This window comes from Zingiber officinale, chromosome 9B, assembly GCF_018446385.1.
Source record: "Zingiber officinale cultivar Zhangliang chromosome 9B, Zo_v1.1, whole genome shotgun sequence".
Lineage (NCBI taxonomy): Eukaryota > Viridiplantae > Streptophyta > Magnoliopsida > Zingiberales > Zingiberaceae > Zingiber > Zingiber officinale.
The window spans coordinates 3,381,422-3,403,736 of NC_056003.1; the positions used below are offsets into that span (position 1 = coordinate 3,381,422).

At 37.0% G+C, this 22,315-nt stretch overlaps 3 protein-coding genes and 2 long non-coding RNA genes across 11 annotated transcripts; all 5 read right to left on the reverse strand.

The window, feature by feature from the left end:
- Window positions 1-4,220: 4,220 nt before the first annotated feature.
- Window positions 4,221-5,209, reverse strand: LOC122025529. Its single transcript, XR_006123746.1, has 3 exons — window positions 4,676-5,209; window positions 4,447-4,580; window positions 4,221-4,369 (listed from the first exon to the last, which is right to left on the reverse strand). It is a non-coding gene; the product is annotated as an uncharacterized LOC122025529 (long non-coding RNA).
- Window positions 5,210-5,512: 303 nt separating this feature from the next.
- On the reverse strand, window positions 5,513-7,279 carry LOC122024259 (probable E3 ubiquitin-protein ligase ARI8). Its single transcript, XM_042582837.1, has one exon. The coding sequence runs from the start codon at window positions 7,277-7,279 to the stop codon at window positions 5,513-5,515; it is 1,767 nt and encodes a 588-aa protein (XP_042438771.1).
- Window positions 7,280-9,573: 2,294 nt separating this feature from the next.
- On the reverse strand, window positions 9,574-13,425 carry LOC122024651 (F-box protein PP2-A13-like). Of its 7 annotated transcripts, XR_006123490.1 has the most exons (5): window positions 12,869-13,412; window positions 12,616-12,734; window positions 12,376-12,465; window positions 12,202-12,295; window positions 10,235-10,283 (listed from the first exon to the last, which is right to left on the reverse strand). XR_006123490.1 is itself a non-coding variant. In XM_042583312.1 (4 exons), exons 1-4 carry the CDS (start codon window positions 13,184-13,186, stop codon window positions 9,854-9,856), a joined length of 789 nt encoding a protein of 262 aa, XP_042439246.1. In that variant the 5' UTR covers window positions 13,187-13,387; the 3' UTR covers window positions 9,574-9,853. The 7 variants fall into 7 exon arrangements, 4 of the variants coding, with proteins under 4 accessions (XP_042439246.1, XP_042439245.1, XP_042439247.1 ...); XM_042583312.1 differs by lacking the exons at window positions 12,202-12,295; window positions 12,376-12,465 and adding an exon at window positions 9,574-9,996 and having other exon boundaries at window positions 10,075-10,283; window positions 12,869-13,387; XR_006123491.1 differs by lacking the exon at window positions 12,376-12,465 and having other exon boundaries at window positions 10,145-10,283; window positions 12,869-13,394.
- A 1,494-nt stretch (window positions 13,426-14,919) lies between these two features.
- On the reverse strand, window positions 14,920-16,404 carry LOC122024044. The gene is made up of 2 exons (XR_006123297.1): window positions 15,665-16,404; window positions 14,920-15,291 (listed from the first exon to the last, which is right to left on the reverse strand). It is a non-coding gene; the product is annotated as an uncharacterized LOC122024044 (long non-coding RNA).
- A 249-nt stretch (window positions 16,405-16,653) lies between these two features.
- Window positions 16,654-20,542, reverse strand: LOC122024867 (ORM1-like protein 2). Its single transcript, XM_042583589.1, has 3 exons — window positions 20,184-20,542; window positions 17,456-17,604; window positions 16,654-16,879 (listed from the first exon to the last, which is right to left on the reverse strand). The coding sequence occupies exons 1-3, from the start codon at window positions 20,367-20,369 to the stop codon at window positions 16,741-16,743; spliced, it is 474 nt and encodes a 157-aa protein (XP_042439523.1). The 5' UTR covers window positions 20,370-20,542; the 3' UTR covers window positions 16,654-16,740.
- Window positions 20,543-22,315: the final 1,773 nt, after the last annotated feature.

Below are 22,315 nucleotides of genomic sequence, written 5' to 3' on the forward strand. Positions count from 1 at the left end.
CAAGAAAAATCCGAAGCTTTTACTGCTTTCAAAAATTATAAAGTACTTGTCGAGAAAGAAATTGGGAACTCGATTAAAGTTTTGCGTACAGATCGTGGTGGAGAATATAACTCACATGAATTTGCAAATTTCTGTGAGAATCATGGAATCAGAAGGTAACTTACAGCTGCTTACACACCCCAACAGAATGGTATATGCGAGAGGAAGAATCGCACTATTATGAATATGGTGCGAAGCCTTCTGACGACAAGTGGTGTTCCTAAAAATTTTTGGCCAGAAGCAATTAATTGGAGCATCCATATACTGAATAGAAGTCCCACATTATCTGTTCAAAATATGACACTAGAGGAAGCTTGGAGTGGAAGAAAACCAACGGTTGATCATTTTCGGGTTTTTGGATGTATCGCTTATGCCCATATTCCAGATGAAAGGAGAAAGAAGCTAGACAGCAAAGGTGAAAAATGCATTTTTCTTGGTATAAGGAATACATCGAAAGCTTATAGATTATATAATCCTTGCACTAAGAAAATCATTATAAGCCGTGATGTTGTTTTTGATGAAAAAGACACTTGGCCATGGAATCAAAATGGCGTTAAAAAAAATTATCCCAGCAGATCTTGATGATAATGAGAAAGTACAACAACCTATGGAGGATGAGCACCATGAGGAAGTCTCTCAAAATATTCCTATAACAGATCAAAGTCCAATGGAAGCAGAATCGCAAAGGCCACAACGTGTTCGAAGAAGACCAGCATGGATGTCTAATTACGAGGTGACTGGAATTGATCAAGGTGATGATCCTCTTACACATTTTGCTTTATTTTCAGATTGTGATCCGACAACCTTTGAAAGTGCTGTCAAAGATGCAAAATGGCGTAAGGCGATGGATGATGAAATTGAAGCCATTGAAAGAAACGATACTTGGGAGTTGACTGATCTTCCGAAAGGGCACAAAACCATTGGTGTGAAGTGGGTCTTCAAAACAAAGATAAAAGAAAATGGTGAAGTTGATAAGTATAAGGCGCGTCTGGTAGCTAAGGGATATAAGCAAGAGTATGGGATTGATTATACAGAAGTTTTTGCTCCCGTTGCAAGACATGACACAATCAGATTGGTGATTGCATTAGCGGCACAAAACTCGTGGTCTATTTACCAGTTAGATGTCAAATCGGCATTCTTGCATGGAAACTTGGAGGAACAGGTATTTGTAGAACAACCCCTTGGTTATATTAAGATCGGAAATGAGCATAAAGTATATAGATTAAAGAAAGCTCTCTATGGATTAAAACAAGCTCCACGAGCTTGGTATAGTCGCATTGAGTCTTATTTCTTCAAAGAAGGCTTTCACAAATGTCCATATGAGCACACACTCTTTATTAAAATTGGAGATAAGGGGAAATTGCTCATTGTCTGCCTATATGTAGACGATCTCATATTTACTGGAACTGATGATTTCCTATTTCAGGAATTTAAGAAATCCATGATGGTTGAATTTGAAATGTCTGATCTTGGAATGATGCATTACTTCCTTGGCATGGAAGTAGTGCAATCAACTAAAGGAATCTTTATTTCTCAAAAGAAGTATGTGCAAGAAATTTTGGACAGGTTTCAAATGAAAGATTGCAATCCTGTAAGCACTCCAACTGAGTTTGGCTTGAAGCTAAACAAGGATCATGAAGGGAAGAAGGTGGACAGTACAATTTATAAGCAAATTGTTGGCAGTTTGATGTATTTAACTGCGACAAGGCCAGACATAATGTATTCTGTGAGTTTAATAAGTAGATACATGGAGAATCCAACAGAAATACATCTGTTAGCTGCCAAGAGAATCCTTCGTTACCTACAAGGAACTAAAGATTTTGGACTATTCTACAAGAAGGGTGAAAAATTGGAGTTGTTCGGATTTACTGACAGCGATTATGCAGGAGATCAAGATGATAGAAAAAGTACTTCAGGCTATGTATTTATGCTGGGCACAGGAGCCGTATCATGGTCTTCTAAGAAGCAACCAATTGTTTCCTTGTCAACTACAGAAGCTGAATTTATTGCTGCAACAGCTTGTGCTTGTCAAGCTATCTGGTTGAGAAAAATTCTTGAAGAGCTTCAGTTCAAACAAGTTGAAGCTACTACAGTTTTTTGTGATAATAATTCAGCAATCAAACTCTCTAAGAATCCTGTGCTACATGGCAGAAGCAAACATATCGATGTGAAGTATTATTTTTTAAGAGATCTCAGCAATGATGGAACAATCAAACTGATTTATTGCCGCAGTGAAGATCAAGTTGCAGATATACAGACCAAGCCTCTCAAAATTGCTACATTTGTGAGGTTACGTGGTCTACTTGGAGTTTGTTCGCGTACTGCTATTATTTTTTCTTAAACTGTTTTCTGCCGACTTCAGTTTAAGGGAGGGTGTTAAGAGTTGATAAGTTTTTGTCCGAGTCTTCTGTAGATAAAAGTTTGTCCGGGTTTTTAGTGTTGTTCGAGTTTTTTGATTTAATCGTTTGCTGCGTGGTTGAACGTGGAGTTGAATAGGTTCATTGTAAAAGCCTATATATAGGTTTGGTTTTTTGATATCAAGTGAAGTTGTGTTTCCATTCTGTTTCTTCGTTCTTCTCCTCCTCTAGAGTAACATATATATCACCTCTCATAACCTCTGCAATTGTGAGATGGAAAAGTGTGTCAAAGTTTGTTAGGTAAAGGAAGTGTATAATCTAGATAATGTGCAATGATTATCCGAGGAATCTTCCCTTTACCCACATGTATATATCTTTTGTTGTTTATACCTTCTGTTATTCCTGAGGTTACTAAAGGAATATATTGTTACAAATAGTCTGCTGAGGGGAGACACGATGGCCGCTGAAGAAGTTTCCAGAAAAATATTCTCTGGCATATAGTTGTTTATTCTGACAAGTTGTTATAATTCTCTGTTTATGCTGTCGATTTAGTATATCCAGACTGGCTTATAAGGACGGTCATCTTTATGCATGTTCTCGTATTAAGCTACTCTGTTATGTATTGAAGACTATGTAAAAATCCATTTGGGAAATAATATGATGCCCTGGGCGTACTAAAAATCCATCAGATAACATGTGAGTAAGCATCCTAGGCCCGATCGGTCTTTTGGCCGACCCAGCGTATAATGGGCTTCTGGAAAAATGAAGTTGTGTTCTGAGAAGTCCGGTCGGCATTTTGAGCCAAAGTGTCGTAAGCCCAGTCAATCCTTTATCCGACTGGTATATAATAACTTGTAGATAAAGTATACTTGAGATTCTAACTCGATTTATACAACTATCTTACACTTAGGCATAGAGGAGACGGGTATGGGGTCATATAAGCCCGTCTGATTCTATTATTGAATAGAATAGATACCCATATAATTGATTGGTAATCATATCGACCAGGCGTATGTAGAGATGCTCGTAAGGACGAAGGTGAGGGGGGTCGGTTATTCCGGCCGACCCATAAGGGAGGTCGTCCTTAAACTCGATCTGCTATTAAGTGACCGAGCACACTATCTCTTTAGAGGGTAAATCATTGAACCCCTTATGTTCGACCTGCTCCATAGCTTGGTCGACCTTTTCCTGCATAACTTGGAATCCGACCGGGTCAATTAGGCGAGCCTTAGTGCTGGGTAGCCAACCAAAGCCAGATGGAGAGGTGCTCTCCTTCATTAACTTTGACTGTCATGCCCCCTTTCTTTGACTGCCACATTATCTTAACTTTCACTGATATGCCCATTACATCTCATAAAAATATTACCATATTCATGATAATATGCTACCATATTTATAATAATATGTTTTTATGTTTATCATTATATTTTTCATATATTATCTTAACAATATTTATTTTTCAAATATTATTTTGACAATATGTATAAATAGGCGAGTTAGCTTATGATGACAATTATCAATCTATTCTAAAGAAGTAATTGTCTTCTTTTTCTTTGTCTCTATGTTCTTTTTCTTGGCCTCTCGGATCATCATCCTGATCGACGACTAAGCAACCATGATAACCAGAATACCCTGCTCTGTCCGTCCCTGCTCCTTAAGGCTCAACTCGGAGAAACCCTGAATCAAGTCCGTGACTAAAACTCGGTGGCAAGCTAAAGTCCCTCTAGACTTCCAGCTAAGTGCATCGGCAACCACATTAATTTTTCCCGGGTGATAGCTAATGGTACAGTTATAATCTTTCAGAAACTTCATCCATCTCTTAATTAACCAAACTTATATCATTAACCATTCCACAATCCAAATGTTTAAACTAAACATAGATCAATGTCAACCACTCACCCAAATTGATGGCTCAACCAATGCCTTATAGCTAGAATAACTCTCTGTCGGTGAAGATGAAATCACTACCCCTCCTAATCAAACATACAAACAGAAATTCAAATCAATTGCTAACCAACCTCTAATCAACATAATTCAAAACTCATCTTACCCCAATCCAGAGACTTCGATGTTGACTCAGCTAGAGAAGCTTGTTGTCGTGGATTCATGGCTGAAACTACAGTGCAATGGCTGCCCCTTAAGTTCCAACCCCCAAATTCACAATCCTGATATCAAATCCATTATCTGATTCATGTACCCAAATCATACCAACAAGGATTAGCTAACTAAATCACGTGATCTACCATGTAATACACTAATGCTTAATTCGAGAAATATACCTCAAATTCATGTCAACAAATCCAACTCTGACAACAACTATCTCCTAGTAGCCAAGCAGCCAACGATAGCCCAAGATTGAAGATAGATGATGGCATCCAGTGGTGATTGCAACAGTGGCGGTGATTCGCGGTGTCTGCCCAGCACAAGGTAAATGGCGTTGGATCGAAAGGGGAATCTCGGTTGCTAGGGCATGGCGAAAAGAATCGACACCGCGAATGGTGGAAATCAAGGGGTGTGCCATCGGCATCGACGTCACTGCTCTAGCCCCACACAAAGGCGGTGATGGATCTGCGCCCGTGCAATCACAAGATGGGAGGGCAGATCGTAGGAGGGATTGGGCGTCGCCCCTATCGCGGCTGCGTCCCACGCCGGTGGTCGTGCGCCTGAAATGTTCAACCCTCCTTGTCATCGGCGTCATCGTCCAACAGCCGACGGTCAGCAATCAGAGCAGCACGGGTTGGCGTCACGTGATAGGGAAGAAATCACGAGGAGAGGGCGACGTGAGTCGAGCGAAGAAGGCAGAAGGACTAAAGGAGATCGAGGTGAATCGATTAGGAAACTTAGGTTTTTAATATATAATATAGGTTAATTAAATATATCAACTCTCACTTTAATTAGGATATTCAAACATGCTTCCTCTTAACCTATTGATTCATCCCCTTAAATTCGTCAAACGAGTTCCGAAAAATTCTCAGAAAATTTTTAAAAATTTTATTAAGGTTATTCGTCTATTAAATTTTATTATTTAATTATTATTTTATTATGATATTTTACATATTTGATAGGTAAAACTTATAAAAGTTACTAATGAGAAATATGCTAGAGATCTCACTGCTCTACCTCCGATGCTCGCACATCTGGCATGCCTTGGCAGATTTAGGGTTGGCATAGGTGCAGTGATGGCAGAACCAGAGGTTGCTCTCATCCAAGCTGTGGCTGGGACCACCAGCTAATCTGGAATTGTTTCCTGTTGCTTTAGACTTGCCACCCTTTCCCTTTGTGCCCAAACTCTTCGAACTTGAAGTTTTACTACAGGTAGCTTCGCTATTAGAAGAGCCTACATCCTTTAAACCAGCCTCCAGGGCTCGGACTAGGTTTTCAAAGTAGTTGCGGGTCACACTCGTCAAACCAGCTAACTTGGTGCGGAAATCATCGAAATCTTTCATAGGAGTTTCTGCATCAAGGTATACCTGGAGCTCCTTCTCAGCGCATTGATGAAGACGTTCCAATCCAGACTCGGCCTCACCTTGCACATATTCAAAGAACTGTCTCTTGGCATGTTCGTGCTCAGGTAGATAATAACCATACGCATATGTCCATTTCAACACTCGCCTACATTCCACAATCTGTAACCAGGCTTCTATCATGAACTTGAGCTGTGACTCAGGTTGTCTTTGTCGGACACTCAGTTTCTCAAGCTTTTCATTTTGCACGCTATGTAAATCTGAAAGTGCCTTTTGCCTTGATGACTGATTAGTTGCCCATCGTTCATAGTAATGAGTATATCTTTCCAGAGATTTTTTAGCCATTTCTCTTCTTCTTTCAGATTCATCGTACGCTCCTTCCTGCTTTGCAGCTTCATAGCGATTACAGGCGTTAAATCCACCAATCCTTTCCCCATGTTCTGACCATGGACCAAGACATAGCCAGCAAAACTCGAATTTACAAGGAGTTGTACATGTAATATGCATGCATCCTTGATTTTTCTCAATTGGGCGTTTGCACTTCGGACAAGGTTTTGAATTGGCCAATATCCAGTTCATATTCTCAGATTCATCACTGTTTTTCAGTATCCATTTTGCCACCGTATCACAATCAACTGGCCGATGAGCCTCCTCAGTGCAATTCCAACAGAAGCCATACGAGCAATTGCAGCAAATATCATAGTTTCCACTGCCAATTACATACTCGATTGCAAATTCACAACCAGGAGCAGGGCACCATTTTGTCTTTCTATTATCTTCAATATAAGATCTAAGAAGATAGCGAGAATACTCCTCTTTGTCTTCATGACTAGCCAATAGATCAATCATGTCTTGACCAACGGCAGCACCACATGATGGATCTGGACACCTCAGCATTAAGCATCCAGGGCCATCTCTTATTGATGTGCCAACATAACCTCTCCAGCAAGTGCCACAAAAAGGATGGCCACAAATAGCAGAGGTCATCCTGTCGCGAGGATAGTTTTCGAAACAAATTCCACAAGTAAGCTCTCTAGGATTCTGCACTTCAACTAGCTTCTCCAACAGACCAACAACCTTTCGAACATGTTCTTCATCTGCAAACCATTCTTCGTTTACTCGACTAACGCTCCATTGATAATGGCGTAGAAGAATGCATGCAGATGATCTGGATATTGAAAGCACAGTTGAAACCCTGCTAATGTCTTCTTCTTGGCGCAGTCTTATATCAGCTTCACTTAAAATAGTATAATTTTGCTGCTGGCGGTGATAGGTGATGTCCTCGGAGTCATCCGACTCGTTGTCGACGAAATCGAAATCGTCGCCTTCATCGTTGCCCATCGCGGTGTCCCCGCTATAGAAATCGTCGTCCACCGACTCTAGGTCGTTGGCGTCATGCATGTCATCCTCGGAGTCCATCACTACCTCCGAACCCGGTAAATAAAAAATAAAAAAAAGGTTCTTCGTTTATTAGATCTCGATCTCAACAAGTTGAGGGAAGAAGGAAGATAAAAAGAGATGATTTTGAAATCATGTAAGTAAAAAGAAGAATAGGAAAAATCACGAAATAATAGGAGAGCAATACAATTTATTATTAATTGATATTTGTCATAATACAATATATAATTTAAAAAGGACTTCGTCAATTGACCAATTAATAAATAATAGAATCTGATAATTATTCTAATAATTTTAATAGAATTATTAGAATAATTCAAATACTAATTTGATTTGATTTAATTATTTAATCCAGTCAATTCTGTTAATTCTCTTTTATCTCTTTTACTCCGCTTTCATCTTCATTAATTATCAACGACGATACAATATAAATTTGTCATCAACTTTATTTTAAAACAAAATGTCTAATATCTCTTCTTAAAATAGTAGTTCGGGAAATTTAGAAATTGATTTATGATTTAACATATTTAGATTACAATCCAAACTATATTTATTATTATTTCTATATTTATTATTATCATATTTATGATAATATATTAATATATTCATGATAATATGTTATTATATTTATGATGATATATTTTCATATTTATCATTATATTTTTTTATATATTATCTTAATAATATGTATAAATAGATGATTTAGACTCTGACAATTATCAATCAATAATAAAGAAGTAATTGTCTTTTTTTTATCCTTCTATTTTTTTTTATGTCTATATGTACTTTCCTATTTCAAAGTGTAAAATAAATAAATACCGGCCTAATTTTATTTATGAAAAAGTATTTGTATATATAAAAAATCTTTGAAAAATAGTTTGTCTTCCTATTCCGATTCCAAATTGACGTTTTGAAATCGTTGGTTCGAAAGTTCTGACAGGTTGATTCTTAACTTTAACCGTCTAAGATGATTACGATTCATAATCTTGAATTGTCGATTCACGATTCGATTAACGATTCAACACGATTCATCACAGTTTAAGATTATTATATTTTAAAAATAAAAATTATAAATTTATAAAATAGTTTGTACGCTATTGTACAAAAAAAAACATATATAATTAGAAATTATTAATTAATTATTAAATAATTAATTAACCCACTGAATCATTTATCAATTATAAATTAACTAACAAATAATAAGTTATTCATCTTCTAATTATTAAAATAATAATATAATATAATAAAACTATTGATTAGAGATATCCACCATTAGAAAATTAGTGTCCCAGACTCCGTTTGTAAGGACATTAACCGTCATAAACCTTTAAAAGGAAGTTTATACTTTGTTATATCATTGTCATACCAAAAATTAAAATTTTACTCTTTTTAAAAACATCTTTCCATTATTATAAATCTCTCCTGTGACTTTTTATAACCCACTATTAATTTTCTTATTTTTATTTTTTTCTTATCTTTATTTATAATTTTATTTACTATATATGATATTAATTAATTTTATTTACTATATATAATATTAATTAATAACCTCGCTTCTTTTAAAATAATATCTTTATTACTTGTCACTATTTTCTTTCAAATGAGATGGACAACCAACGGATGTAAATGTTAGACTTTTTAATCATTCGTTAGAGTACTTTTCGATTTATTCTAATGACCGATGAAAAAATTTCGTAAAACAGAATCGATCACTCGAAGCTAGTTAAGTTTATCATTTCTATTTTATTTTTTTTATTATTTTTCACCAGGTAGTTGATTAATTAATTTTACTTATCTTTTTTCATGACCTCACTCTTAAAAAAAATATATATATAAACCGATCCCAAAATCTGATTTACTGAAAAAATTATAAACCCCACCTAAGGGATGTGATTTATAATTAGAAGTTTATAGCATAAATTATAAACCCATTGCAGATGCCCTAACATTGATATAGATCGTCTGAGTTGGACTGATATTAACAACTATAGATTTGATTCTTTAATACAAAATCTCAAGTTAGTTAAATTGCATCAAAATTAATTCAGTTTAAATAAAAAAACACACACACAAATAAACTTTAAGCTGCACTTCATTAAAAAAAAGAAGGTAGAAGAATGATTAATCTACATTTCCTTCTACTCTTTGTAAGATGAGGTTAAAAGACATTTTATTTATCATCTAGAAAAGAATTTTGTTAAGGACTTAATCTATATTTGAGAAGTTTAGAGACATGTACTATCTAAGAAATGTTTAGGAAAAAAGGAGACAATTTGAATCTTCTCAGCTCCAGTTCAAGTTGACGACAAAAAGAATTAAAGTAAAATACCACATAACACTCACTAATTTGGTGGCATCAAAGCACTATTTCAGAACTGGATCACATTAAACGTATTGTACTTCCTGTTCTATTATGACTGAGCTGAACCTCCCCATCGTTTCTCTTTTCGTTCTAAGTTAACATCGATCCTTTTAACTTCATCAAAGCCTGACGACTCTATTTTCCGAGTCAAAATGGTACAGATACCTTATCTACATTGCTTGCAGCCTACAGGGAAAGGATGCCAAATTCCTATCTCCCAGTCCACTACGTTGTCATGAGTAGCATGTAAAGATCTTTTCGTGGGCAAAACCTTTGGGATAAATCAACACAGAGTCGATGCAGATCCCACCTTTTGTGTGCGTGCAATCGATTTGTGTCATTGAGAATTTGAGCTTGGTTGACACATTAGAGTTTTCTGCAACAAAATCGCCAGCATGGTACAGAATCCATCTCCCGGGTTCGTCTAAATAACAATGAGAAGTAGCATTCTGACCGTCCAAAGTGGATAGCTGAAACTGCACTGGTTTTATGTCCCACCCATGAACATGATCGGAGCTGCAGATCCGGCGGCCGAATTTCTTAGCAGGTCGGCCAAGATGAAGCCTGAAAAATAGGCTGTAAGTGCCTGCGGGGAAGCGGAAATCAACTTCACCATCAACCTCAAACCACCATGTTTGTTGAAGATAAGCTACTTCGTGGAATCTGCAAGGTAAACATCAGAGATGACTTTTGTCTTTTCATTAAGAACAACCCCTTTTGGGAACACTTCATAATTAATTTGGCTATCTATCAATAATTTGCCATGCAGATTAGGACATGGTTGTTTCAGGGAAAAAATACAGAGGAAATTATTCCTATAGAACAAATGTTATTCTAAAAATTGCCTACATTTGGAATTGATTTCCAACAAATCCTACATATTCATTAACATTATTCAGAATGGAAAGAGCAGTCAAAGAATGGTAAGAGTTAGTCTTGGGCACTGTCAAGTTTTGCATTTTATTCAAGTGAGACCAATTTCAAATCTTATCAGCTTGGTTGGATTGGATAATCTTGATTTACGTTCTTCAGAAAATTTGTCTTAATAAAATAGGATTTGGATCAATCATTTTAGTTCTGTAGACTTTCTTACAGATTGAAGCTGAGTCACTTTTATCTTTAATTTTGCTTAGTTTATAATAAGACCATCTTAGAGATGAATTGACAAACAGCAAGATCTAATTCAATCAAAGTTTTGGAGTTGGTTTCGGCGAAGTTGGTCTAAACCTTTTTTCAGAAATTCTTATAAAGTTGAGATAAATTTCTCGGAATTGTGTAGATTGCCACGATACCCAATAATAGGCCTCTATAACAAGTTATTGGATGAAGGTTGATTTGCGTGTAATGCAAATAAGGAAACTAATATTTTAAAAAACGTAAAGATTTCTGTGAGTTATTTTGGTAAGCTCTTCTCTTTTGGAGAATAAGTTATTTTAGGAATTATTTTAAGTTGGTGATTATTTTAACTCTAGAGTGCTAACTAGTTTGGTAAGTTTTAACTAAGAAGATAGAATAGTTTTTGTAGGAGTTTAATTTAGATTGTTTTATATCTCAATTTGCTTTGATAATTTTTCTAATTTATTAGGTTGAGTTTTACAAGAGAGATGTAATTCTTCAATATTGATCATCTTTCAATTGAATAAGCTCAAATAATAGAACTTATATAAAATTTCATGCTTGGGCCAAGTAAGAAGGCGAAACATACAACATAACACTATGTAGACCAAGTTATATCTATTAAACATATATTCACATTTAATAGCTTGTGATCCCAATTAAAAACACATTATAGAATTATTTTTCACATTTTGCTTAGCTGGTTTCAGTTAACTTACCTGTTACAAAACTAATTCTACTCTAAATCCACATGCCAACGAACCAAACTGTAAAGAAGGATAGACTTCAGAAACCTAAAAGAAACTGAAAAGAAAGAAAATACATGTGGCTAATTAAATGTACTAGCTCTACAATTAGTGTAGATTGCCATAACTTTAAGGGCATCAACATTTGCTCTCAAATTATCATTCCAGAATTTGTGTTCAGTTCTCCACTAATCCAAGGGGATCTTGCCTGATTGCATGTGAGAGGAAAAATGTTTGAAATAACAATAAATGTAGAGTTATCCTAATAGCACTTCTTGCTTTTACCTCTTTTTTTTTTACCTTTTATATTGTTTCTGTGGATGATTACTCAAGAAATAGAAGCACAAAGCTTGATATACGAAAAGAGGATGGATTGAAACAGAGAAAATAAAGAAAGGTTCAGAAAGCTGTTAAAAACTTAAGTTTAGCAAGGATTCACAGCTCTTGTTAATAAAGAAAAATTTAAAGATAATCAAACAAACAGCAAGCTTAACCCTTTTCCTCATCGCCTTGCAAATTTCTGTCTTATTTTATTTGTTTTACGTAAATACTAAATAAAGCAGCGTTTGATCTTTCTGCCTAAAACCTGTGGCTGAAGAACAAGAAATATCAATGATGATGGTTTAGAGACAGTAGTCTTCCTAAGTGGCAGAATCCACTAGGGGCTAATATTTTGAAGAAAACAAGAAAGATAGAGAAATATTATAAAGGGTCCTCACAAGTGCTGTGATGAATCATACGCTGCACTTGAAGAATGGAGCATAGCCAAAGTCCTATGTAACCATCTCTACAGTATGCGAGAATGCTAGATTTCTGCAAAAACTAGGAAAAATTACAAAAATGTAGAGATGAGGAAACAAAGACATCAACAACACTGGTTAAATATCCACCACCTCTATGCACATACTGGATCAGATGAACTCTTAGATATTTTGGGAATGTTAACCTTTTTGCGTTCAATAATTAATTTATCGCAAGCGAGGCTGTAGATAGACTACAAAGAATCAAACAGCTAATAAATTGCCTATTAAGAAAGAAGAGAAGCAGAAAACTAAGAAAGAGTACATATATGATCAATAAATTTGATGGTAACAGGTAAATTACTCTGTTTTAAAAATGATGAGATGAGATACCTGGACTCGTCAGTCGAGACATAATTCCAGTACCTTCGATCATCGATCCCTGTAATTAGCAGTCCTTTTGACGAAATCGACATGCAAATCCCACCCCGGTTCTTCTCCAGCCAGAATATCTAAATTTCAAAGAAAAAAAAAGTTGGTCAAATAATAAGAATTATACGGCCATTTTTCACACTTTTACTTGATAAACAAGAAACAGCGTACATTTTGATCTAAATCCCAAATTCCACACACCAGAATTTCTCACCTTGTTGCCCCCGTCCAGGGGATTCGGCCGGCACAACCAAAAATACACCTCCTTCAAGCAAAGGCGACCCTTTTCGCAGCTCGATCTCTCAGCGCGGGCCAGCTCCAAAAGATACGCGTAGTTCTCGGGGAGCTTCGCCTCCCACACAAAGTCCGCCGAAGCAGCCGCCCGGAACGTCCGACTCAGCCGCGCAGCGCCGCAGATCTCCGGAGCGTGGAGGTGGAGCAGCACCTCCGCCACGCAGCTCTCCGGCAGGTCCCCGAGGCCTGCCTCAAGCTCCCCCTCCAGATCCTTGACGATGGATGCACCGGCGCCCATAGGCAGCAGCACCGAAATCCGTAAACACCAGTCTCAATCCCACCACCCAATCCGATCTCCCAAAGGCAGAGAAGAATATCCAAATCTCAAAAAAAAATCGCAACTCTGGGCAGGTAGAAATGAATCGAGATCCGTATCGCGGAAAATCGAAAGGTGGATTTCAGGATAAAGATGCAGAATGTCGGAAAGTGGTGGCAAGTCCGTGATATATACGAAAAAACAAAGGCAGGTGAGGGGCGGAGAAGTAAAATGACGAGAATGCCCCTTCGTGTTGGGTTGAATGGGAACCTTATTAAAAGTCAGAGTTGTCCGCCGTATGTTTACCAACGATGACCGTGGGAAGGGTGTCAGCAGCCAGTCAGCCAGCCATCCGAGTAGGTGTCAATCGCAGAGGCTTCGACTGTGACATTTGTAACTGGAAAAAGAAAATAAATAATAAATAAGTTACTAGATTCGAAATATTGAGTAGAAAGAAGCATGTCGATGTCAGAACGATCTGCGATCACAATTTCTTTGTCTAGAGATTTGAGTTGGCGGCGTCGTGCCTTCGACAGTTTGCTCAGATTTTATTTCAATCGAATGGTGCAGGAAGCTATGTCTTCTCCATCATACCTAAAAAATTGACCTTCAAAATATCCATCTCTAACCAAAAAAAGATCTAACTAGCTGATTCAGTGGGTTGATTGGTTTAAAATAAGTCAATGAGAGGATTTTTTTTTTTTGTTTTTTGCATATCTGCGCATTGAACATTTAAAATTATTTTCTAGTAGTTTTAGGATTACGTTCAGCTAATATATAACTTATTCAAATTATTTTTAAAAAAAATATTTTTTTTAAAATCCAAATATCCTGACTAATTCTTTGATTCATGAAATTTTTTTATCAACCATCAAAATATTACCCTTGTAAGACACTTAAGTTAATTTAACTTTGTTCCATAAAAGCATTGAAGAACACCGAAAGTGAAGACAACGAAGCATAAAAAAGGCACCGACCATTCGACCAACTCCTTTTGTCCCTTCGCATGGAGAGATTTTTTTTTTTTTCATATTGAAAATTTAGCTGTTACGCATTTCATACCGTGAACAAGTGGCATAAAAGATTAAATCACGACAAACGAAATCTTAAATAATTAAATAGTTAAAAATGAGGGGTAGAAGTGTAAATAAATCAAGTCGTTCGTGAATTATTCGAAGCTCGATTTGATAAAAATTCGTTTGAGCTCGTTTAATGAAACTCGTTAAGATAAATAAACCAAGCTCAAGCTTCATAATATTCGACTCGTTAGCTCGTGAACATGTTCGTTAAACTCATAAATCAACTTTTAAATAAAAAAATAATAATTTTGATATTGAATTTATAAATTTTACACTCTACTTATGAAAAACATAGATAAATATATTAAATTTATTTATTAAAATAAAATTATAAATTTTAACAAAAATATTATAATTTTTTAAAAATATATAATTTAATTTTAATAAATATTTAAATTTATAATTTATATTTATTAAGCTCATTTAGGCTCGATAAAAACTCGAATAAGCTCGTGAGCCATAAATATATTCGTTAAATAAAGTTCGAGTTCGGTTCGATTATAAACGAGCCAAACTCAAACATCTAAGAGTTCGATTCGACTCGATTACACCCCTAGGGGGGTGGGACAAAGACGTCGCGTAAAATCATTTTTGTTCGTCAGGAACACGGACGAAAAAAAGAATAACTTCGTAAACTTAAGAAATAAACACTTCCCTTTTTTAATGCCAATCCAAATACACATTTCTATATGAAATTCAATCTGTTTTTTTGCTTAAACTTTTATAAGATGGAAATATTCTCGAGTAAAGCGAATTAAAAAGGATCGTTAAACTACAAAATCAAGAATGAGTTTTGGTAAATTACCATTGGAATTTTCTGTCCAGACGTCAGATCCGCTGCCTTGCTGGATGATAAGGACATGAGTTCTGGTTTCATATGAGGTGCTGCTGAAACTTCCATGGCACTCCGCACTGAATCAAGTATATCTTCAAATGTTTGACTCCACCATTCAGAGACAATTCTTCACAGCATGCCACTCCGGTGGAGGCAAAGTCGATTTTAACAAGCTGCTCCAAGACCCCACACAATTTATTCAAATAAATCAAACTAATGAAAATGAATTGACTTGGGTATTAAACGTTGCTTTATGAAAGGAAATAGCAAATTTAATAAGATACCTTTCTATCACCATTTTGGAATGTGAAAAGAACAATAAGTAATAAAAGTTTGATTTAGCAAGTTGGCAAATGATCAAAACATGAGCAAAGAATACAGGACATGAGTTCTTACATAAAGAATATAGTATATGCTCAGGAAGAGGAAATGAGTGGATTAAATGTATCTTATATAAAAAAAATAACAATAGTAATTGGAGGCAGCAACTATTGCAAAGTAAAGAATTGACACTGTAACGGAACTTATGTTATAGAAGAACAATACCTGTAATCACGAACAATGTACTTAATGTATATACCATGTTTCTTAGAATGTTGGTTTGTAAAATAGGGGTTTACAGACTGGCCACTGGCATAATGTAAAAGGTAGAACGAGATGTATATAGAAGTTTCCCGGTTTTCTTTGCACTGAAATTTACTGATGTTACAACCACGCTTCTCCCCTGCCTTAGTATGGATGCGTCAACTGTAATGACTTCCTGGAAATGGTCACCCAGCATGTGTTAGGGAAATCAATTTTGAATTTTTTTTAATATTCAAAGTAACGTACATAAATCCTGATGTCATAATTAAACTAATGCATTTCAAAGCATAGAAGGCCAAGGATTCATTCATTGCATACTCCAAGACAATACAAAGGACTTCGTAACAGATAATAAGCATTCAATTACAATAGCATAGAAAAGATGACAAAGCTAGTGAAAAGTCATGTATTAAATACAAAAAAAAAGAGGGAAGCAGTGAAAGGAATCGACCAAATCATATGAACTAAAATGATGAAGCCTAAGCTATAACTAGTAGGAAAATAGTCTTGGTATACCAACCAGAGGACCTTATCTCTCCGCCTGTTGTTTTTGGGCTCACAGGTGTGCCTAACTCATGGAAACTAGTTGGCATATATGAGTGATGGTATAAACTTTCACCAAATCAGTCATTTTGAATATGCATAGTGTTCTGAGTTTCTTGTTCTCTGTTCTGTACATTACTTTAAAAATGGAGATTGACTATCTGATTTATTGAAACATTAGATTAAAGTCATCCCTGACTGAAGGACATTCTTGCTTAGAGACATTCGAGTTGTATGAATAGCTCAAGCTTACCAACAAAATATCATTTCAATGGCCCTTTGTAACTCGTTACGTTTTCAATGCTGGCAGGATGACGGTCAGCATTGGCATCCTTATCAACAAACCAAGGTGATTGATGCTCTGAAACCCCTCCGTCAATGTCCTACAAGAAACGAAAGATAGATGCTTTGTACAGGGATTTCTTTCTAACATAGAACCACTAGGATACAGTATGACTGGCACCATCTTTTGACAAAGAGCTGCTGCTTGCTGCTCAGTGGCCGGCGTTGATACCGAAAATACGAACTTTGTGCATGTTAGGCAATTTGGCGACGACCAGTACGGTCACAGCAACGGTGTTGAGGAAAAGCATTGGATGCCGGTAATCAGTTGTGTGTGAAGCTATTAAGTACCTGGGAATTGCCAACCAGTCACAAATTAATTAGCAGATAAAGGCGCATGACAAATTGGCTAATTGAAAAATGTTGGCCCATCCGATGCAAAAATAGTCCCAAATTATAGTTGCTAAACCAATCAAAATCCATGCATCAATTACAAGTAACATGTTATTACAAGGGCTTTTACATGAATGGTTTTGTTTTGCAACGAAGGTTAAAGGCCAAAAGGCAAACAGCAAAGTTCCATATCATTTGCAAACGATCATTTGGATTATTTTACTCTAGTGAAATTTGTTAGAGCAATATAACTAGCTAATGAAATTTTGTTTACTTAATAACTTTATGCTCATAGATTATCTTCCGACTCCTCTCAAATTAAGGCTAGCCTTGCCGCATCCTTGAATCCATAGATCTTGATAGGGGAAGGATGTGTTTCATATTAAGACTTGGGAATGCATTCACTTGCAACTATGGATTTGGAAATTGTGAATCGAGATTAACAACTGTCTAACATGAGTCTACTGTAAATTGCTTTCACCATCATTCGTCACAGAAGCTCACTAATACTGAAAGTAATTTTGATTTACTTACAGAACCACAGGGACGACAGCCAAGAATTTTCTATTCCGGGTAAGCTGTTTTCCATTATCCATCTGCTCCCACCAAGTCAAACTGTTGTAAATGCCCTGGTCATCTGAAAAGGGTGTTCCCTTCTTCCAGTGGAAAAAGTGATAAGTTATCTGGAAAATGAAACATATAAGAATATATTTTTTTTATCTATCTATAACTTATGGAATGAAAAAGCATGCAACTTTTGAAGTGCGGAAACATGTTAACAAGTTATCAAATCTGGGTTTGTAATCACTTGGACAATGATGAAACAATAGAATAGTATGTAACAATTGCTCATCAAGCACTTAAAATCCTGTTCTTGATTGTTTATAAATTCATAATTACTTGGACAAATATCAAATAATAGAATATTGCATGTGACCACTCAGTTTGCCTTAGTGTTATCCAATAAACATATTAAATTAAAATCAAAGTTACAGGAGAAATCATAACAAAAAACAATTATGTATATGTACTGAATGGAATAGATGACAAATAAGATATGCAGCTTGAGAAAAGAATGGTATAGTAGAATTGTGTATAAGAAAAATACTAATTGTGAAGATCCCCTTAAGAAACAGATCAAACAGTCCAAAATGTCAGACCAAACATACAATTTTTGAATGCTTATGGAAAAGATAACTTATAAGAAAAGCAATGAAAACCTAAATAATGTCTCAATAGATTATAGAACCAAATTGGCGAGACGCTCAGAAATCCCACCTTCAGCTACCATGCTACCTATGTGCAATTTGCAAACAACGATTAATGTCCAAATAAAATAGAGCAAACCATTTTCTCCAAGAACTTTTTTGCCAAACATTTTAAATTACTTTTAAAAATAAACAAATGAATGCGAATGCAGAAAAAAATCCAGAAAATAATAAAAACAAAAAACAAAAACATAGGTTATATAACAGATAAAGTAAATTTCCTCCAGGGTCAATCATTATGGCCGTCCAATCATTGAGGAGCAATTAGAGCCTAACTCAATCCTTCTTAGTAAAGGATGAAATGCACCATCTGGATGTTTGTCGGTCAATAGGGTGTCACTGTGAAAGGAATAAATAACTGGAGTAGGAAACCAAGCTATCACCTGTGATGTTCAAGTAAATGACTGTGCTGCAGAGAATATGGAAAAAACTTGCGCGGAAGGAACTGTGTTCATACATAATGTTCACCTTACTTTTGCATCACATCCCTCTTTTACCATGGCCTAGAAGTAGTTTCCACCTCTTCAAATGATTTTCGATTGTAAGTTATGGCCGTGGTTTTTGCGAAAATCAGTGTCTTGCTTGTTCATGCATAGAGATTGTTGTATATGAAAAGGTCTTGTTAGACCTTTGCCAACCTAGGTTGACCTATTTGCCTACATACTCCTATGATGTGCTTAGCCAAATGGGCAAGCATGCGTGCCAATGGGACTGGATCATGACCAAATGTCTTTTTTGTAATAGGTGAGTGCTACTCCAAGGGTGTTGAAATAATTGGTCTTGTGATTGAATTGTACTATACATTAGCCCCCAACACATTTGATATGCCAAATCACATCAAGGTTAGCACACTATAGTTCTTTTTGAAACTCCTTAGGTCACTGCCTAAGTTTATCCTTCTATGATTGTTTGGTGTTGGTCCCATTTGGGTAACTGCTAGGATCACTCTTTAGGTGTTGAAACAGTTTGACCAAAGGCCAGTTGAAGTCTCAAACTTTAGGTGCTACAACCCATAGGTTGATTGTCTGACTTTTAAGGTGCCTTGATCTACTTGAATCAACTCTCCAAGTGCAGAAGACCTTCGATCCAGAAAAAATACAATTGTGTACCTATCATAATTTGCTACAACTCTAGGCAGCCTCTTTGATTTCCTCGCTCAATCCTCCAGATGAAATCTTTTCAATTCAGTCAAAGCTCAGTAAGACCATTGAAGGTAAGTCGCTATATAACTTAGGGTGGCTCTATCATGTTAGATTCTCAATGTCCAAGTCACATCTTAGAGCGTGCGCCCTTTCACTTTGTCCAAAGGTCAATTTGTTCACGGGTCGCAATCTTAATTCTGCACCCCTTAGTTTAACTTCAAAATTAAGACCCTTGGTTTATCTGGATAGAATCGTTGGGTAGAGAAACCTTTCAATTTGTCCAACCCAGTCCAACTCTCTCCTTAAGTTGACACAAACCTTGACTCATGGCCTTAAGAACTAGATTGGTTCTCCAAGCGTAGAACTCAACCACTCAATCCATCTCTAAATTTATTTGATGGCAAGTGTATAGTTCATGTAATTACTTCGTCATATTCCAGGTCAGGTAATCAATACCAAAGCTTCTCTGAGTTATTTGGTCTGGATCACAGAATTATTGTTTAGGGAAATATGTTAATGCATAATTTTTTTTTCCCCTACAAAACATCATCCTTTTGCTTTACACATCATTAGTTACATGCAAATAAGTAAAATAACAAAATCTCAACTACCATCTACAATAATTGTATAATTTGCGGATGGGTACGAAAGCAAAGACACAGAAGCGATAGGACCGCGAAATCTTCCATGGGCCATGGCTTCCCCTAACGGTAACCCCAAAATCCTCCCCATCAAGATCCAAAACCTCAATATTTCTTCCCAAACGAGACCCCGCCAAAAGCAATCGATCAATAATTCTACCCAAACCTTCAAAGACAATCGAAATAATCACGAGCGAAAGATAGAGCATACAGCAAAATGGGCAAGATTGACAAACGTCCAGGCCATCCCAGGTGCACAGCCGAAGAGGGAGAGCACGAGAAGCCAGGAGAAGAAGAGGATGAGGATGTAGGTGGTCCAAACCCCGGGGTACATAAACCACTCCGTGTTCTTGTTCAGATCCGCCGGCTGCACCGCCTCCACATAGAGCTTCGTCATCCTACCCAACAGCACCTCTCCTCCGATCTCCCGACGGCAACAATCGGGTCTAGGGTTAACCAAAGAGAGGGATTGGCGAAACGACGCGAAACCACGGCCGAAGGGTTCGAAAGAAAAGGACGTTAAGAAAAGTAACCGTCCAAGGAGACGGAACGGACCTGCGCTAAATTTAGGCCATCGTTGATAACGGGAACAGATCATCCCTCGGCCTTCTATTTATCGTCACTATTTTAAAATTTTAAAACTCGGCCCAACTCATCCTAAAGGCCATTGGGCCGACGCACAAATTTTAAGACTGAAAAAAATTTGGAGTTTGTGCCCATTGATACGGGGCAAGTACAGTGACACGTCCTTATTGTTCTTGTTTTTTCACTGAATCTATTTGACTCTCTCTCTACACATTTAGATGCCCTTCCAAACAAGGATGACAAGGAGCTCCTTCATTACGGGATATAAGCATGGTGCAAGTATGATTGATAGATACGACAGTTAGCATGGTCCCGGATCACTTCTCCAATATTTTTAACTTATCTTCATCTGCAAAGAATGTCCATGCACAACAGCACGAGCAGCGGCATGCACGCGCAACTCGCACTCAGTCATAGATCGACTTAATTATTCCACCCAGAAAAGCAGAAACAAAAATTGTATCGCAGAAGTTATCGACAACGAGAGAGAGAGCATAGAGTCAAAGTTCAGAAATTAACTTTGTGGCGAGTAATTCAAATTACTGAAGCAGAGCCAGAGAGTGTAAACTTTGTGGCGTTGGAACAGTGGAATGAACTGAATCCAACATGCCGCGGAAGGCAGCCAAAGGCCGAGTGTAAAGAGAAGCTAGCGCATCGAGTAAAGAAAAGCGAGGACACAATTCATGCAGCAGGAGCAGCAGCGGCAGTGAAGTCACATGGCTCATCTCTGCTTTTGTGGCCATGGTGTCATCCACAACCTCCAGTAGCACCCTGCCCCTCTTTTCACCGCCTACATCTCTTTCTTCAAAAGAAAAGAAGAGGAGAGGAGAGGAAAAGAAAAAGAAAGAAAACGCAGTGGTCAGGCGAGCACTTTCTTAGGCCATTGACCTCGCAGTGAACGGCCATGATTAAGGAGGGGGGACACTTTCTGAAGCTTGAGGAGACAGAATTATAGGGCTTGATGCCAAGAATAATGGGAACAACTTTGTGCTTGCGGCAGCTTGCTATAGTGCTCGTGGGCCCCCTCTCCCACCTCCTCGTCCTCCTCCCCTCCTCCACCTTTACCATTCCACAGGATTTGCAACAGGATCATGATCATCACAATTAGGGTTGCAGCTAGGGTTTGGAATAATATTAATTAAGATGAAACACTCTTTGTTATTTATATTGCAAATCCAATTGCAGCTCTTCCTCAACTTCGTTGGCCCCCGAGCTAAAGGCAGAGTAGGCTTGGCAGTCCATCTCATAAGACACTGTAAATTAATAGTAATGTAAAATGTTAAGAGGATATTCTAGTTATGGTGGCAGGAACCCACAAATATACATATTTATTACATGGGGTCACTCCAACAATTAACAAACCCTAGAAATACTCCTTTTGGCAGGTCCTCAATCATAGCGGGCAAAGATGATTGGATTAGTAACAACAAAATAATCAAGCACAGTGGTCCCTTGGCTTGGCTGCCAAATGGCTGGGACAGTGATCACCACCTGACTCACTACTACTCTGCAAAAACGAAAAAACCACTCAGCATGTTCATGTATCTCTGTATAAGTATTCATCACTAGCATTGCTACTTGTCTTAAAGAGTTAGGTAGATCCTAGGAATATCTAGCTTCGATCACTTCCCTTGAATTATGACGTCATTTCTATCAAATATTCTAAAGTCACACAGTTGAAGAGCAGTACTGTGGTGCAGCCTAATTAAGGTCCCTAAATAAGGGCACCAAACTTTGGGATTACAGACAACTAATTAC

Bases quoted from the DNA above. Each gene is read 5' to 3' on its own strand.
- LOC122024867 (XM_042583589.1), bottom strand. From the start codon at position 20,369: ATGACGAAGCTCTATGTGGAGGCGGTGCAGCCGGCGGATCTGAACAAG. The intron at 17,605-20,183 runs GTATGCTCTATC...TTCATTTTCCAG, and splicing joins TCAATCTTGCCCATTTTGCT to ATAACTTATCACTTTTTCCA. The intron at 16,880-17,455 runs GTAAGTAAATCA...GGCAATTCCCAG, and splicing joins GCTGTCGTCCCTGTGGTTCT to GTACTTAATAGCTTCACACA.
- LOC122024651 (XM_042583311.1), bottom strand. From the start codon at position 13,186: ATGGGCGCCGGTGCATCCATCGTCAAGGATCTGGAGGGGGAGCTTGAG. The intron at 12,735-12,868 runs GTGAGAAATTCT...TTTGAAATTTAG, and splicing joins CCCTGGACGGGGGCAACAAG to ATATTCTGGCTGGAGAAGAA. The intron at 10,284-12,615 runs GTATCTCATCTC...TTTACCTTGCAG, and splicing joins GTCTCGACTGACGAGTCCAG to ATTCCACGAAGTAGCTTATC.
- LOC122024259 (XM_042582837.1), bottom strand. From the start codon at position 7,279: ATGGACTCCGAGGATGACATGCATGACGCCAACGACCTAGAGTCGGTG.